General features: G+C 38.3%; 1 protein-coding gene across 3 annotated transcripts in view; it reads left to right on the top strand.

The window, feature by feature from the left end:
• The window catches only part of STRN3 (striatin 3), a 103,633-nt gene that overhangs the window by 45,544 nt on the left and 39,344 nt on the right, over positions 1–18,745 (top strand). For all 3 annotated transcript variants that reach the window (XM_059709984.1, XM_059709993.1, XM_059710003.1), the window contains exons 6-7: positions 6,691–6,820; positions 7,944–8,085. In XM_059709984.1, coding sequence (XP_059565967.1) covers positions 6,691–6,820; positions 7,944–8,085 — 272 coding nt within the window. The remainder of the gene's footprint in view (positions 1–6,690; positions 6,821–7,943; positions 8,086–18,745) is intronic.

Genomic DNA, 18,745 nt, shown 5'->3' with positions numbered 1-18,745 from the left:
TCACACAAACACTCCATCCATGCTTTTGTTCCGGCCCTCCGGTCCAGTTTAAGAACCCATTGTGGCCCTCGAGTCAAAAAGTTTGCCCACCCCTGGGTTAGACTCTAGTGTGAAAGGAATAAGGCTTTGTGTTCTGTTTGGGTTCATTTAGCTACCAAACGTTCTTTTTATTTTAATGTCTCTATTGAAATATAATTCACATGTCATAAATTTCATTTAAAGTATATAATTTTATGGTTTTTAGGATATTCACAGTTGTCAGCCATCACCACAGTTTAAGTTGTGAAAATTTTCATCACCCTAAAAAGAAACCCCATATTCATTAGCTGTCACTCCCCATACTCCTACATTTTTCTCACCCTCCCCCCCAACCCCTCAAGCAACTTTACTGATATACTTTCAGTCTCTAAAGATTTGCCTATTCTGGGCATTTCATATAAATGGTTATTTTATGAGTGGCTCCTTTCATTTAACATAATATTTTTAAGGGTTATACATATTATAGCACATGTCAGTAATTTATTGCCAAATAATATTCTGTACTGTGAATATACCATATTTTGTCCATCTGGTTGATTGGCATATTGGTTGGTTCTATATTTTGGAATAATGAGTAATGCTACTTTGAACATTGGTATACAAATCTGGACATGTTTTCAGTTTTCTTGGGTATATACTTAGGAGTGGAATTGCTCAGTCATATGCTAACTCTGATTACCTTTTAGAGGAATTTCCAGTTTTCCCAAGTGGCTGAATTATTTCACATTCCCACCAGAAATTTATGAATCCTGATTTCTATATTCTTGTCAGCATTTGTTGTTTACCATCTATCAGTTATGCCTTGGTTAATACAGACTTGATAAATGCAAGGAATCAAGCAGGTGAAACTTAAAAAGATTTTTTTACCATTAGATATTACATTGAATAACAGATTGGGGGGACAAAGAAAAGAAAGAGAATGGGGGAAAAAATCAAACGAGTTCGTTGAGTTCATTTTGACCTTAAGAAATTTATATGTACAGTATATAAACTAGCATTATTTTATATCTTAGATATATTTTCTGACACAGTTATTTAAAACATGTTCTATAACTTTTAAGTCAGCACAAGTCTTTTGTTTAGGCTTTTTATTTCTGAGAAATAAGGTCTCTAATGGAAGCAATTTAGCATTTAACAGAACCTTTATTCTCTCAGGATTTCAGGAATCATAGAGTGTTTTTATAGCATAAGAGAAAAAGAAAACGTATTCTAAAATTTTAACTAAAGTTACTAGCTAACCAAGCTAAGTAGTTCAGAAGATTTATAAATATTTTAGAGTAATGCAGTTTACTATGCCAAATATGAATATGCATTAAAGATCCACAACAACTTCTTGCCTTTACAAGATTAGGACCAGCAATTGAACCCATATGACTTCAGTGTGTGGGCAGACGCTCTAACCACTTAGAAACACCAGCCGGGGCTTATTTTAAATGGTTTAGTTGGAGATCAAAAAAGAGCTAATAGAGATTAAAAAGTGTGATAGAAAGAATTTATATATAAAACTTGGGATATAAGGTTGAAGGATTCTCCCAGAAAAGGGAATAAAGAAAGTAGGACTGAAAAGCTAGGAAAATTCAAAGATCAATCCAGAGAGCCAACATCTGACTAGGAGTTTCAGAAGGAAAGACCATGTGAAATGGTATTTAAACGATTGTTAAGGTAGTAATAAAAGAAAGATTTCTAGAATATATCTACAGATTGCATTTTCTTTTTTTTTTTTTTTAACACATTGTATTTATACGTTTTACGTTGACTGTAGTAGTAGAGCGCGGGACACGTATTAATACTTTTTTTATAGAGTAGCGGTAGAATGCAGGTAACGTATAAATACATAAACTAAAGTTATCGTAATTTTACTGAACGTTGCCATTTGTGCAAAAAATTAGCAAAAATGGCCCGTGCCACCTGTTAGCGCGCGATAAAAACTACCCGCAAACAATGTGTTAAGTAACTGAATTTTTTTATTGTTTAAAGTATTACATATGTCTCCTTTTTCCCCTGATTTACCCCTCCCCGGCCACTCCCACCCCCCAGGACAAGCCCCACTGCCCCAGTGTCTGTGTCCATTGGTTATGCTAATATGCATGCATACAAGTCCTTTGGTTGATCTCTTATACTCCCCTCTCCCCCTTGCCTTCCCTCTGGTTGGACAGTCTGTTTGGTGTTTCTTTGCCTCTGGATCTATTTTTGTTCATCAGTTTATGTTGTTCATTATGTCCCACACTAGAGGCCTGGTGCACAAAATTTGTGCACAGGTGGGGTCTCTACGCCTGGCTGGCGATCAGGGCTGGTCAGGTTCCCTGCCTCCTGCCTCCTCCTTCCCTCGCCGCCCTTGCACTGCCACCGTGCAGTTCCCCGCCTCACCCCCTCCTCCATCCCTTGCTGCCCACGTTTCCACTGCCACCTACCCCAGTTCCCCGTCCCGGCCCGGGCAATCGGGGCCTGCCTGCCAGGGGAGGCACCCGGGAGGTTGTCCGCTTCCCGAGGAGGGAGCCGGCCCTCGGCCCCCCTGGGAAAGGAGCTGCGTCTACTGCCACCCACCCCCGGTTCCCCATCCCAGCCTGGGGGCTCAGCCCCGATCAGGTGATCAGGGCCTGCAGGCTGGGGGAAGCTCCTGTATTGAGCATCTGCCCCCTAGTGGTCAGTGAGCATCATAGCGACTGGTCATTCCGTTGTAACAGTTGCTTAGGCTTTTATATATATAGAAATGAGTGAGATCATGTGATACTTATCTTTTTCTTACTGGCTTATTTCGCTTAGCATAATGCTCTCCAGGTCCATCCATGCTGTTGCAAATGGTAAAACTTTCTTCTTCTTCTTCCTCTTATAGCAGCATAGTATTCCATTGTTTAGATATACCACAGTTTTTTAATCCATTCATTTGCTCATGGGCTCTCAGGCCGTTTCCAAATCTTAGCTATTGTAAACTGTGCTGCTATGAACATAGGAGTGCATATATCCTTTCTGATTGATGTTTCTGATTTCTTGGGATATAGTTGGATGCATCACAATACCAGATATCAAGCTATATTACAAAACCACTGTTCTCAAAACTGCCTGGTACTGGCGCAAGAACAGACATATAGACCAATGGAACAGAACAGAGAACCCACAAATCGACCCAACCCATTTATGCTAAATTAATATTTGACAACGGAGTCAAGAGCATACAATGGAGTCAAGAAAGTCTCTTCAATAAATGGTGCTGGGAAAATAGGTCAGATACATGCGAAAAAATGAAACTAGATCACCAGCTTACACCATACACAAAAAGAAACTTAAAATAGATAAAGGGCTTAAATGTAAGATGGGAAACCATAAAACTCTTAGAAGACTCCATAGGCAACAAAATATCAGACATATGTCAAAGCAATATCATTACTGATACAGCTCCTAGGGCAATGGAAGCTATGGAGAAAATAAACAAATGAGACTGCATCAAAATAAAAAACTTCTGTACAGCAAAAGAAACCATCAACAAAACAACAAGAAAGCCCACTGCATGGGATAACATATTTGCCAATGCTATCTCTGATAAGGGTTTAATCTCCAAAATTTACAGGGAACTCATACAACTTAACAAAAGGATAAATAATCCAATAAAAAAAATGGGCAAAGGACCTAAATACTAGTAGACACTTTTCAAAACAGGATATACAGAAGGCCAAGAGGCATATGAAAACCTGCTCAAAGTCACTAATCATCAGAGAGATGCAAATCCAAACAACAATGAGGTACCGTCTCACAGCTGTCAGAATGGCTATCATCAACAAATAAAGCAACAAGTGCTGGTGAAGATGTGGGAAAAAAGGAACCCTCTTGCACTGCTGCTGGGAATGCAGACTGGTGCAGCCACTGTGGAAAACAGTATGGAGTTTTCTTAAAAAGTTGAAAATGGAACTCCCATTTGTTCCAATAATCCCACTTCTAGGAATACAGATTGCATTTTCCAGGATTTTTTTTTTGGGGGGGGGGGTTTGAAAGGATTCCCCCCCCCCCCCCCGAGAGCACTATAAAATTACTGAAAAGAGACCCATACAAAGTTCATCATCATGAACACCAAAAAGAAACATCTCAAAAGAAGCAGCATGTTAGCATGCAAGTAGAGTTAACTCTTAGACCCTCACAGTCCATCCTTGCTTTTTAATTTTTATTTTCCTAGAGACCAATGATGTCCATTATCTGTTTATGCCATCCATTTATCTTTTGATAGTGTCTATTTGAATAATTTCCTCATTTTTATTGTTTGTTATGGTTGAGATTTGGGTGTTTTTTGTATATTCTGGACACAGGTTCTTCATCAAATACGTGATTTGCAAAATATTTTCTCCCAATCTGTGGGCTTGTCTTTAAATTCTCTAACAGTGTCTTTCAAAGAGCAAGTTTTTAATTTTTGTAAGTCAGATTCATCAAGTCTGTCTTTTATGGATTGTGCTCAATTTGACTTTTAAAGCCATGCACATGTATTGCTGTGATCAAATATAATTGTAAAACCTAAAATATGAGTTTTCACTTTAGAGATAGAAGTTTCTATTCAAGGGATAGCAGTACTTAATTTATGAAAGTTCAAAACAAATTCTCATATCTTAAATTTATTACAGCAGGTCTTCAAATAACATTTTCTTCATTGTTTCTTTTTTAAAAAAAACTTTATTATTGAAAGTACTAGAGGCCTGGTGCACAAATTCATGCACCAGTGGGGTCCCTCAGCTTGCCCTGTGGATCAGGCCGAAACCAGCTGTCGGACATCCCCCAAGGGGTCCTGGAGTGCAGGCCAGGCTGAGGGACCCCAGCGGTGCATGATCAAGGCTGGGGAGGGAGGAAGGAGGTTGGCCAGCTGGAGAGGGATTGTGGGATTGCTCAGTCCCGATCTGCCAGACCCCAGCAGCAAGCTAACCTACTGGTTGGAGTGTCTGCCCCCTGGTGGTCAGTGCACGTCATAGCGAGTGGTTGAGTGGCCTTAGCATATCATTAGCATATTACGCTTTGATTGATTGAATGGCCAACTGGACACTTAGCTTATTAGGCCTTCATTATATAGGATTACAGATGTCCCTTTTTCCCCCATTGACACATTTCCCCCTCCATCATTGTTGTTTCAGTATGACATTGATGAGATGCAGTAAGAACTTATCTCTTGTTCATATCAATTAGCCTTTGATAAAACTGGTTTCATATTTCAGTTCCCTTGAAGTTGCAGAACCTGTGAACAACGTTAAGTGAGGACTTACTACTGTATATTCTTTATATTTTTTGTTATTGAATATTTTATTTGCCTTTCATTTAATTCTCAAATATTAAAGATATTTTAAATGCTGAGCTAAATAGTGTGTGTTTTATTATTGTGGTAGGTTTGTGTGTGTTTTTTTGTTTTTGTTTTTTGCCAATTTGCATTTGGAAACAGTCTCTTTTACATTCAGTGTTTATATAGATCCTTAATGTGCTGGATTAGGCAAAGTGTAGTCTTCTTGTATTATGTCCTTAATTTGAATTAATAGAACCAATCAGGGATGGAGAAAACTGTAAATTTTATATTATTATTTTTGTTACCATGCATTCTTAGTGTTGATAAGGACATTTGAGATCATCTAGTTCAGTGATGGCGAACCTATGACATGCGTGTCAGAGGTGACACGTGAACTCATTTTTTTGGTTGATTTTTCTTTGTTAAATGGCATTTAAATATATAAAATAAATATCAAAATATAAGTCTTTGTTTTACTGTGGTTGCAAATATCAAAAAATTTCTATATGTGACATGGCACCAGAGTTAAGTTAGGGTTTTTCAAAATGCTGACACGCCGAGCTCAGAAGGTTCGCCATCACTGATCTAGTTCAACTCCCACATTTTTCCCCCTGCCTGTAAAGAAGTTGAAGCCAAAAGGCCTAAGTGGCTTGGCCAAGTTCAGGCCGCTATCTTTAGTATGTTAAGGATCCCGTTTTCTAGGTAAGAAAATTTGTGAAGCCCTGGCCGGTTTGGCTCAGTGGATAGAGCGTCAGCCTCTGGACTGAAGGGTCCCAGGTTCGATTCCGGTCAAGGGCACATGCCCAGGTTGCAGGCTCAATCCCCAGTGTGGGGCGTGCAGGAGAGCCAATCAATGATTCTCATCATTGATGTTTCTCTCTCTCCCCTCTCTGAAATCAATAAAAAATATATTTTAAAAAAGAAAAGAAAATATGTGAAATGGATTGGAATGTTCTATAACTGATTTACCATAAATTTAAATCTGGGCAGCCTGATAAATTAAACTTTGGCTTTAGTGATCAAATGTTTGGGCCAATCTGTAATAGGTTATAGAGTTATAAGAAATGCTCAATTTAAGTTGCTTGCTTATGGTGCCTTTATTTTGAGAAATAGTACCACATTTGAGTGTCTAATAATACAGGATTTTACTTTGATACAGTAATTACTTAAAATATTTTGGACAGTAAACACTGGAGGAAACAATCACTTTTAATTTAATTGTAGAGCATAACTAATCTTTCAGAATTCTCTTCTTGGATAAAATATTTACGCAATACATTTATAAATAGGTTGTCATTTGGATCTCTATACTACCTTCAAGTGCTGTTGTAAAATAGGAACCAGAAAGAAATATTAGAAGTAACCATTGGAATGTCTGGATTCATCTTTTTCCCTTCATACAGGCCTTCTGGTGATGTTCTTGAGACATTCAATTTCTTAGAAAATGCTGATGACAGTGATGAAGAAGAGGAAAATGACATGATTGAAGGCATCCCAGAAGGAAAAGACAAACATCGGATTAATAAACACAAAGTAGGAACTTGATTTTCTATTCTTATTAGCTAAAATATATATGCTCATATATTTCAAATAGAAATAAACTATTATGAATTACAAATGTATGTGTTGACATTCTTGTTGTTTGGTAAGGATTAATAATTTACTTTTGCTTATAACCTAAGAAACAGGTTTATCTGTTTTAGTGGTGATGTGAGTTAGCTATAGGAGCAAAAGTAGTTTGGGTGATCCATTTGTGAATTATCATAGTAATGTACAATATTTCAAGTATGTAAAAAAAAAAGGGTAGGTTCAGTTATAGTTCTTTGGGATGTTACAGTGGTGTAGGGAAATGTCATTGTGTCTATAAAAGCAGTTTTTAATCTTTTTGCCACATTTTATATTTGCAATATATTCAATATGTGTAACATGAGTAAATAGACATTTTCTTTCCTTTTTTGTTTTATTTTGTTTGTTTCTGTTCTGGGAGGTAAAGCACTATTATAATTACCACAGCTATTGGCTTAGTTAATGTTTTATTAGTTGTATCGTATATGTAAGTTATAGTTCCAAGTGAGTGAGGTCAATTCAGCATAACTTTTCCATTTAAGTGAGTGAATGGGTTTTTAAAAAGGGTAACTGAATATATTATAATTAAACAGGTTAACTATTCTTGGTCATTAGCATATTAATAATTCTTACTACCACCTTTCTTGCATCACATTTAATAATGTTCTTCACACACTTGAAAACCATTTATCTCTAGGCAGTGGTCGGCAAACTGCGGCTCAGCAAACGGCAGCTCGCGAGCCACATGTGGTGCTTTGGCCCCTTGAGTGTGGCTCTTCCACAAAAGAACGACTTCTGTGCATGGGCCACGAAGTTTCAGTCGCACTGTACGTGCGTGCTCGCATGTGGTATTTTGTGGAAGAACCACGCTCAAGGGGCTAAAGATCCGCATGTGGCTCGCAAGCCGCAGTTTGCCGACCACAGATCTAGGGTATAATTTAGGATTGGTGAACTACATGGAAAATCTAAAATTTTATACCTAAGTAATTTAAAAATAGGAGTGCCAATGTAAAGATAATTGTGTGAAACTATAAAGAACCCCTTTAAAATTTAAGATAAAAGTAATTTTTGGCTTATATTTCACTTACAGATAGGTAATGAAGGTTTAGCTGCTGACCTAACTGATGATCCTGATACTGAGGAAGCACTGAAAGAATTTGATTTTTTAGTGACTGCTGAAGATGGTGAAGGAGCTGGAGAAGCACGGAGTTCAGGGGATGGCACAGAATGGGGTAAGGTGATAGTTATGGGCATGGGAGAAATTCTAGCCCTTAAAGATGTATTATTATTAAATATTATATGTGGAACGTGTGTATCTGAATGTACGGTGGCAGTTAAACTGAAAGCAAGAAGAGGTATTGAATAATTTGGACCAGTTTATTTAGTTTGGGCGACTAAACTGTTTCATATATGGCTTTTTGTGGACTTTGATTTTGCAATTTGTCTTGATTTAAAGTTGAAACATTTAGTCAATTTAGAAATCCAGTTTGTTTTAGCAGATTTAAAAAATAAGCATGTATAAACAGTTTTTTAAATTCCCATTAATTAATTTGGTAATGACTTTAGGTTTCAAAAAGACGAAATGCTTTCAGTATGCCTGTATGGTGTTACCTGACTAACTGCTAGGAAGTAATAAAGCTACTAATCTTAAATTATAGCTCTATATTAAGCAAGATTTAGTGAAGGTATTAAACTACTTTATAATATTCATTGTGCAAATATGAGGGCCTAGCCTTTGCAAGTGATATGTAATGCTAATAATAATTTTGCTATAACTAAAAGGGAGAATGCCCACTACTATTTATATAGAGTTAAAAACTCCATTAAAAAGCAAAATAAAAGTGTAAAAAATATTTTAAGATAATAGTTGAGGTTCAGAATGTTGTTCCTATTAAATATGTTCATTCAATCATCTTTTCATATTAGCATGTTATCTGATAGGTAGAATTCAAATTGTGTTTACTGAGTTTTATTAGAGAAGGTTACTAACCTTAACATATTTCACATGAAAACCAAACTTGCTTAGTTACTAGGAAGGAATTATCACTGAATTTTTAAACACTAGTGTGGTGATAGGAAACACACTTGGAGTTTTAAAATGCCTCAGGTATATATTGAAACTGAATATTGCTAATAGCAGGAGAGACAAAACCTACGTAATAGATTTATTGACTATCCTGATAAAATTCGAGTACCTAAAAGATCTGAATTTTGTTACCAGCTTTCTCATTATTTATAATTCTCAAGTATTGTTTTCAGATCTTCACTTCTCTCCTAAGTGGAAAAAGGAACATTTATTAAAACTGGATAAACTCCACATTAACTTCTAGACTTGAATATAGTTTTTGCACTTATTTGAAAATGACTATATTCTATAAGTTTACTTTTAAAAAATGTTTTTATTGATTTTAGAAAGGGAGAGGGAGAGAGAAACATTGATTGGCTGCCTCCTACCCCCTCCGCCTCCCCCCACCAACCTAGAGATTGAGCCCAAAACCCAGATATGTGCCCTGAGTCCCTGAGTGGTAATCAAACCAGTGACCTTAGTGCATGGGACAGCACTCAACTGAGCTACACAAGGCAGGGCTAGAAGTTTACTCTTAAGAATTAGCTTTGCTCAGGAGAAACAGTAGAAATATCTAAGTTTTCTTTTAGCTTCTCTGCAACTCATTTAATGTTGGAAATACCTTTTTTCCAGTAATTTCTAAATTATTGTTTATGTTTTTCTGGTTTATTTTATGATTATATAAGTATATTTAACTTATATAAATATATAATTATTTTTAAATCTATGTATGTTTTAGGAGATCTAGAACCCACAACTACATCTGAAGAAAATTAACAATTACCTATAATGCTATTATATAGAGAGAACCATGGTTAACATTTATGTATAACGACTAGAGGCCTTATGCACAAAATCCATGCAAGAGTAGGCCTTCCTTGCACCAGCTTCCCTCTGGCACCCAGGACCCTGGCTTCCCTCGCAGCCCCAGCTTCGTCTGGAAGGACGTCCAGTCTAATTAGCATATTACACTTTTATTATTATAGATTTGTATATCCTATATAATAAAAGCCTAATATGCTAAGTGTCTGGTAGACCGGTCGGCCGTTCAACCAATCAAAGCATAATGTGCAAATAATATACTAAAACCACTCAACCACTTGCTATGACGTGCACTGATCATCAGGGGGAAGACTCTCCGACCAGTAGGTTAGCTTGCTGATGAGGTCCGGTGGATCAGGACTGAGCAAGACACACTGTGGAGCCCTCCCGCCATCCCTCCCTGGCTGGCCAACCTCCCACGTCCCTCCCTGGCCCTGATCGTGCACCAGTGGGGTCCCTCAGCCTAGCCGGCGCCCTCTCTCAATTCAGGACCCCTTGGGGGATGTCAGAAAGCTGGTTTTGGCCCGATCCCGCGGCCCAGGCCAAGGGACTCTACTGGTGTACGAATTCGTGCACTGGGCCTCTAGTTTATTTAATAAAGGATTTTGCTATGTGCTGATTTATAGCCCACACTTTTCACTTGACATATTGTTTTTCTTCAGCACCACTTTTATAATAGCTGCATAATATTCTGACAATATGTTCTTATACTTATTTAACCAGTGCTCTGCTGATGTACATTCAGATTATTTTAATTTTTAAAAAATGATCAAAAGCCGTTTTTGAGCATTTGTATAGCTAAACTTTTTTAATTTTGTTTTATTAATCCTAATCTGAGAATAATTTTCCATTGATTATTTTTTTTTTTTAGAGAGAGTGGAAGGGAAAGGGAAAGACAGAGAGAGAGAGAGAGAGAGAGAGAGAGAGAGAGAGAGAGAGAGAGAGAGAGAGAGAGAAGGAAACATTGATGTGAGAGACACATCGATTGGTTGCCTCCCACACTGCCCTGTCCAGGGCCAGGGACTGAGCCTGCAACCGAGGTCTGTGCCCTTGACACAAATGGAGCCTTCAGTCTGTGGGCCGATGCTCTTTCCATTGAGCCAAACAGGCTAGGACTGTATAGCTAAATGTTGACACATATCCATTCCTGTTTCTTTTGCCTAAAATTTCTGGAAGTTTGACTGCTAGTCAAACTAATATACAGAAATTTCAGAAATTTCAATCTGTATAAAATGGCATTATCTATATATATAAAAGGCTAAGCAACCGTCCAACCAGGAGCTATGATGTGCACTGACCACCCGGGGGCAGACACTCAACGCAGGAGCTGCCGAGCAGCGGTTTTTGTGTGCTGCACCCTGGAACTAGAGAGGAGGGAGCCGGATTTAGGGGTGCATCACTTGAGAACCGCCCTCTCACAATCCGGGACCCCTTGGGGGATGCCGGAGAGCCAGTTTCGGCCCGATACATGCAGGCCAGGCCCAGGGACCCCATCTGCTGGAGGGATGCAAACGCCCTTCGAGCCGCGTCACTGCCCCAGGTGCGGCCAGCTGGGGAGAGACTATGGGAGGTTGGCTTCAGGACGTGTCCAGCCCGTCTCACCCAGTCCTGTCCAGTCCCGCCCTGCCCCACTGGCCACCTTCTAATTAATTTTTTTTTCAATGTGTACAAATCCGTGCACTGGGGCACTAGTTTCTTTAATAAAAGTAGCATATCACGTACAACTGATTGGTCCTTCTGTCCAAAGACTTTTGACTGTAGAGTGAAGAGTCAAGAGAGGATGTAATCAGGGAATGACAACTGTCAACACCTGAATCTCTGTGTAAATGGAAGTAACTGACATAGTCCCTTCCTTCCTGAAGAGATTGAAATATCTTTAAAACATTTCAAGTTCTTGAAAAGAACAAGGACTCTTTTAGGATAAAATGGTTCAAGTAGTTTCTTTCCTTAAGAACTGAAAACTGTTATAGCTCTCTCTAGTGTTTCTGAATTCATTATTTCTACTCAACAAGTGTCATATTCAGTTCTAAAACAAAGGATGGACATACCAATACTCCTTTATATTTAATTCATTTACTTAAAAGTGAATTTACTTATAAATGGAAGATGGTCATTTTAAGGTTTTGGGTAATGGACACAGATTATTTTTTAAAAATAGTCTGTCTAAATGAAATATATCCCATACTTACCTACTTCAGATAATCTGTCATTTTTTATTTTGTATACTAGCAATCTGCTCAGGTAGCTCTAGTTTTGAAACCTTTTATCCTATGAACCATTGCTTTTTGGAAAGCTTTTTGATTTTTTCAAATATATTTTTTATTGACTTCAGAGAGGAAGGGGGAGAGAGAGAGAGAGAGATAGAAACATCAATGATGAGAGAGAATCATTGATCACTGCTTCCTGCACACCCCCACTGGGATCAAGCCTACATCCGGTCATGTGCCCTGACCGGGAATTCAACCTAGTCCCTGGGTTGATGCTCAACCACTGAGCCACACCAGCCATGTTTTGGAAAGCTTTTAAATCCTGCTCTTTTTTTGTCATCTATGTCAAGTAGACTGATTTTAGTGGTTTTTAGTTTTTACAACCAAAAATACTAGTGAGAATTTCTAATTTTGTTATGTCTCTCATGAAGACTAGACATTTTAAGTATGTTTATTTTCTTCTACACTATTAAACTGTGATCTCTGGAAATTTATAGGACTACAGAATGCAATTAGTGCCTAATGTATTTGTTTACTTTTATTTTTTAATTGCATTATTGGGGTGACATTGGTTAATAAAATTATATAGGTTTCAGGTGTACAATTCTACAATACATCATCTGTATATTGTGTGTTCACCATCCCAAGTCAAGTCTCCTTCCATCACTACTTATCTGCCCTTTACCTTCTTTTATCTCCCTCCACCCCCTTTCCCTCTGGAAATCACCATAGTGTTGTTTGTGTGTGATTATTTTTTTAATCCCTTCAACTTTTCACCCATCCCCCGAAACCCACTCCTGCCAGTATGTTCTCTGTATCTATGAGTCTGTTTCTATTTTGTTTGTTAGTTTATTTTGTTCATTAGATTTGACATGTAAGTGAAATCGTATGGTACTTGTTTTTCTCTGACATTTCACTTAGCATAATACTCTCCAGGTCCATCCATGCTGTCACAAAAGGTAAGATTTCATCTTATTTTAAACGGCCAAGTAATATTCCATTGTGTAAATATACTACAGCTTTTGCATCTACTCATCTGCTGATGGACAGTTGGGATGCTTCCAAATCTTGGTTATTATAAATAGTGCTGCAGTGAACATCAGGGTGAATATATTCTTTTGAATTAGTGTTTCGGGTTTCTTAGGATATATTCCCAGAAGTGGAATTGTTGGGTCATGAGGCAGTTCCATTTTTAATTTTTTTAAAACTATATATTTTTATTGATTTCAGAGAGAGAGAGAGAGAGAGAGAGAGAAACATCAATGATGGGAGAGAATCATTGATCGGCTGCCTCCTGCACTCCCCCCACTGGGGATTGAGCCAGCAACCCGGGCATGTGCCCTTGACCAGAATCGAACCCAGGACTCTTCAGTCCGCAGGCCGACGCTCTGTCCACTTAGCCAAACTGGCAAGGGCCCATTTTTAATTTTTTGAGGTAACTTCATGCTGCTTCCCACAATGGCTATACCAATCTGCATTCCCACCAACAGTGCACAAGGGTTCCCTTTTCTCCACATTCTCACCATCACTTGTTTATTGCTTTATTGATGATATCCATTCTGACAGATAGCTCATTGTGGTTTTAATTTGCATTTCTCTGATGACTAGTGATGCTGAGCATCTTTTCATATGTCTGTTGGCCACCTGTATATCCTCTTTGAAGAAGTGTCTATTCAGATCCTTTGCCCAATTTAAAATTTGATTGCTTGCTTGTTTGTTTTTTGGTGTAGAGTTGTACAAGTTCTTTATAAATTTTGGATATTCCTTATTGGATGTATCATTGGTGAATATGTTCTCCTATTCAGTGGGTTGTCTTTTCAATTTGTTGATGGTTTCCTTTGCTGTGTCTAATGTAGTCCCATTTGTTTATAGTTTCTTTTGTTTCCCTTGCCTGGAGAGATATATCAGAAAAAAATATTGCTGAGAGAAATGTCTGAGATTTTACTGCCTATGTTTTCTTCTGGGATTTTTATGGTTTCAAGTCTAACATTTAAGTCGTTAATCCATTTTGAGTTTATTCTTGTGTATGGTGTAAGAACGTGGCCTAGTTTCTTTTTTTTCACATATTTGTCCAATTTTCCCAACACCATTTATGGAATAGGTAATTTTTAGCCCATTGTATGTTTTTGCCTCCTTTGTCAAATATTAATTGACTATACAGGTGTGTGTTTATTTCTGGGCTCTCGTGTTCCATTGATCTATATGTTTTTATACTGGTACCATGCTGTTTTGATTGCTATTGCTTTGAAATATAGTTTGATATCAGGTAGCATGATTCTTCCAACTTTGTTGTTCTTTGTCAAGATTGCTATGGGCATTCAGGTTGCATATACATTTTTGGAATATTTGTTCTAGTGCTATGAAATACGCCATTGGTATGAATAGGAATTGTGTTGATTCTATAGATTGTTTTGGGTAGTATGGACATTTTAATTAAGTTAATTCTTCATATTCATGAACATGATATATGCTTCCACTTATTTGTATCTTCTTCAGTTTATATCTTTAGTGTCTTAAAATTTTTTTGAGTACAGGTCTTTTACATCCTTGGTTAAATTTATTCCTAGTTATAATCATTGCCAGGACACAGGATTTCTCTCTCAAGACTGAACCAAGTGTCAACAAAACAGAGATAATCAGGAGAAAAGCAGCGTAATGACAAAAAAGAAAGAAAGGCAGCTGAGAATGGTAGTTATGTCCTACAGCTTCCCCAGTGCATGTTGCTCATAAAACTTGCTTGCTTGGGTCTTCCTTAAAATACAGCATATTCTTCTATCAAGTTACATTTTTATTTAAGTGAATGTAGGTCAGTTTCTGTTTCTTAAAGTCAAATCCCTCTGGCTAATAAAAAGAAATTATTATTAGGTGGGTTTTTTTGTTTGTTTTTTATGCAATTGTAGATGAAATTGTTTTCTTAGTTTCTCTTTTGGATAGTTCATTATTGGTGTATGAAAGTGCAACTAATTTCTGGATATGTATTCTGTCTATTCGAATTTTCTGATTCTTCCTGATTGAGTTTGGAAGATTGTATATTTTTAAGCATTTGTCCATTTCATTCAGATTGTCCAATTTGTTGGCATATAGTTTTTCATAATATTTTCCTACAATCCTTTGTACTTCTTTAGTGTCAATTGTTATTTCTCTTTCATATCTGATTTTACTTATTTGGATCTTCATTTTTTTTCTTCTTGATGGGTAAAGTGAAAGGTTTGTCATTGTTTATCTTTTTAATGAACCACTTTTTGGTTCATTGATCTTTGGTATTGTTTTTTAAGACTATTTTATTTAATTCTGCTCTGATCTTTATTATTTTTATTTCTTCTACTCATTTTGGACTTTGTTTGTTGGTCTTTTTCTAGTTCCTTTAAGTGTAAAATTAGATTATTTATTCCAGATTTTCCTTTTTTCTTGAGTAGGCCTGTAATGCTAAGAGTTTCCCTCATAGGACTGCTTTTGCTGTGTCTCACAGAACTTGGCTAGTTGTGTTCTCATTTTCATTTGTTTCAAGCTATCTTTTGATCTCCTTGTTAATCCATTCATTGTTTTTGTAACATGATTTTTAGCTTCCACACCTTTTGTGTTTTTGTTTTGTTTTTCTTGTGTTGATTTCTAGTTTTATACCATTATGGTCAGAGAAGATGCACAATATGATTTCAATCTTAAGTTTATTGAGACTTGTTTTGTGTTGTAACGTGTCGTCTATTCTAGAAAATGTTCCATGTGCACTTGAGAAGTATGTATATTCTGCTGCTTTGGGGTGAAATGCTCTGCAGATATCAATTAATCCATCTGATCTAACGTGTTATTTAAGGCCCCTGTTTCCTTGTTGATTTTCTGTCTGGAAGATCTATCCACTAATGTCAATGGCGTGTTAAGGTCCCTTACTGTGACTGTCTTACTGTCAATCTCTCCCTTTATGTCCATCAATATTTGCTTTGTATATTTAAGTTCTCCTGTGTTGGATGCATAAAGGGTTTTGCAAGGGTTATATCCTCTTGTTTGATTGCTCCGTTACCATTATGTAGTAGTGTCCTTCTTTGTCTTTTACTATAGTCTATATTTTAAAGTCTGTTTGGTCAGATACAAGTATTGCTACCCCAGGTATTTTTTTCTTTCAATTTTCATGAAATATCTTTTCCATCCCTTTACTTTTACTGTGTGTGTATAATTGATATGAGGTGAGTCTCTTGTAGACAGCATTTATATGGATCTTGTTTTCTTATCCAATAAGCTACCCTATGTCTTTTGATTGAAGCATTTACTTCATTTACATTCACAGTGATTGTTGATAGGTACATATTTATTGTCATTTAATTCTTTATAACTATGTTCCTCCTCCCCTCCTTTATTTTTCATTTAAAATATATTTTTATTGATTTCAGAGAGGAAGGGGGAGAGAGAGAGAGAGAAACATTAATGATGAGAGAGAATCATTGATTGGCTGCCTCCTGGTTCATGTGCCCTGACCAGGGATTAAACTATGACCTCCTGGTTCATAGGTCGACATTCAACCACTGAGCTACGCCGGCTGGGCCTCCCCTCCTTTTTTTGCCTCCTCCTATTCTCCTACTTCTTCTCCTTCTCCTTGTTCTTCTTCTTCTTCTCCTCTTTCTCCTCCTTCCTCCTTCCTCCTCCTCCTCCTCTTCCTCTGTCTTTTTCAAGAAGACCCTTTAACATTTTTTGTAATACTGGTTTGGTAATAGTGATCAAGTCCTTTAGCTTTTTCTTGTCTGGGAAGCTCTTTTTTTCTCCTTCAATTTTAAATGATAGCCTTGTTGGGTAAAGTACTCTTGGTTGTGTAGGTGCTTGCTGTACATTAGTTTGAATATTTCATGCCTAATACCTTCTGGCCATAAATGTTTCTGTTGAAAAATCAGCTGACAGTCTAATGGGAGCTCCCTTGTAGGTAACTGTCATTCTCATTTAAATAAGTTTTCTTGCCCTTTTGCTGCTCTGTTTGATTATTTTCTGTTACCTTGTCTTCCAAATTGCTGATTCAATCCTCTGCTTCATTCAACATACTGTTTATTCCTTTTAGGTATTCTTCATTTCAGATATTGTATTCTTCATTTCTGACTGGTTCTATTTTATGGTTCTATGTCCTTTTTCATGCTGTTCTAGTTCTTACTAAGTTCCTTGAGCATCCTTATAACCATTTTATTTGAACTCTATATCTGAGAAATTATTTGCTTCTATTTCATTTAGCTCTTTTTCTAGAAATTTCTACTGTTCTTTCATTTGGGGCATGTTTCTTTGCCTCCTCATTTTGGCTACCTCTTTTGTTTGTTTTCATGTTTTAGGTCAATCTGCTATGTCTCCCATTCTTGCTAGGGTGGCCTTAAATAGTAGGTGTTCTGTGGGACCCAGTGGCACAGTCTTTTTGATCACCTGAGTTGAGTATTCCAGAAATGTCTCTTTTGTGGGTTAGGGTCCTGGCAAGGCCACCCTCTGAATTCCTGTCCAATTCAGGACAGACTAAACTGTGTGGCTTTGGGGCAAGAGGTACTCTCCCCCATTATCCCAAAGTTGACCATCCTGGTATTGACCACATAAAGTGGAATTCACCTTAGCAGGGTAGCACCTACCTCACGGGAGATCCACGAGCCCCATCTCCTGATTCCCTTTGCTCCTCCCTACTGAGATTGGGCTCCTGGCAGAATCTGGGACAGACTGAGTTATGTGTCTACAGCAGAGGCCATTTTCCCCTTGCATGTCAGACCAGTGCGGAGTTTTCCCTTCACAGGACCAAAGTGGGCCTGTAAACTCTGCCAGTCTCACCATGAGACACGGCCTCACCACTAAGTTGTATGAACACCCAGGGGGAGGCAATGAGACTTGGTGTACCCTGGAACATTTGCAGAATGGCCTCAAAGCCAGCACTAGCACCAAGTCTGAACCTGTATCAGTCTGGTGAACATCACTCACCCCTAGATAGTGACTCACTGAGAACTTACGTCATGAAACTTGAGTACCATCAGAGGCTCTTTCAGTTGCAGATCAACAAGCAGCTGGCAGGAGGAGGCAGGTGGAGGTGGATTGCAGGGATTGGGGGGGGGATGGAGAAAAGGGGCGAGCTGGGACTTTCGCTGACCTGCCCCTGGGGCTGGGGCTGGGGCTGGTAAAAACAGCAAAAGGAATCAGGAGATGGGGCTCATGGATCTCCCTTGAGGTAGGTGCTACCTGCTGAGGTGAATTCCACTTTGTGTGGTGTAAGAAGGTGGTCAAGTTTCTTTTTTTTCACAAATTTGTTTATCTTTTTAAAGACCACTTTTTGGTTCATTGATCTTTGGCCTCTACACCCCAGCCCTGGCAGCTGACACCTCATACTTCTGCAGGGCAAAAGCTCTGCATGGTGGGGCAACAGGGAGTTTAGAGGATGAGGATGAGTTCCTCCAGGCTGATGTCATAAGGAGAGTGCACCAACCAAGAAATACGGTGTCTGGTGTGGGAGAATGACTCGGCACTGAGATCCTGGTAGCCGTCCCTGTGTCTCTAGCAGGCTCCTGTCTCTCCCTGGTGGACAGAATCCCTGCCTGTTTTCAGTCAGATGTTATCTGGGCACCTCTTCCTGGGTCTGGGGCTCTGGGCTGGGGAGCCCTGGCTTGGGGTTGGGAGCTCATTCTTCCAGATTTCCCTCTGGAATCTTAGCTTCTGCCTGTGGGAGCTGGGCCAGCCCTTTTTGCCTCTCTGCCCTTTCTACCTGTTTTGATGTAACTTATTCTGTAAATCCTTGGTTATAAGACTTGTCTTCAGCTAGTCTTCAGTTGGCTATTCAGGTTGATTGCTCTGTATGTTAGT

The sequence above is a fragment of the Myotis daubentonii genome, chromosome 1 (genome assembly GCF_963259705.1).
Source record: "Myotis daubentonii chromosome 1, mMyoDau2.1, whole genome shotgun sequence".
Taxonomy (NCBI): domain Eukaryota; kingdom Metazoa; phylum Chordata; class Mammalia; order Chiroptera; family Vespertilionidae; genus Myotis; species Myotis daubentonii.
Note: the sequence above shows the minus strand (reverse complement) of the source record. Positions and strands in the feature narration are given on the sequence as shown.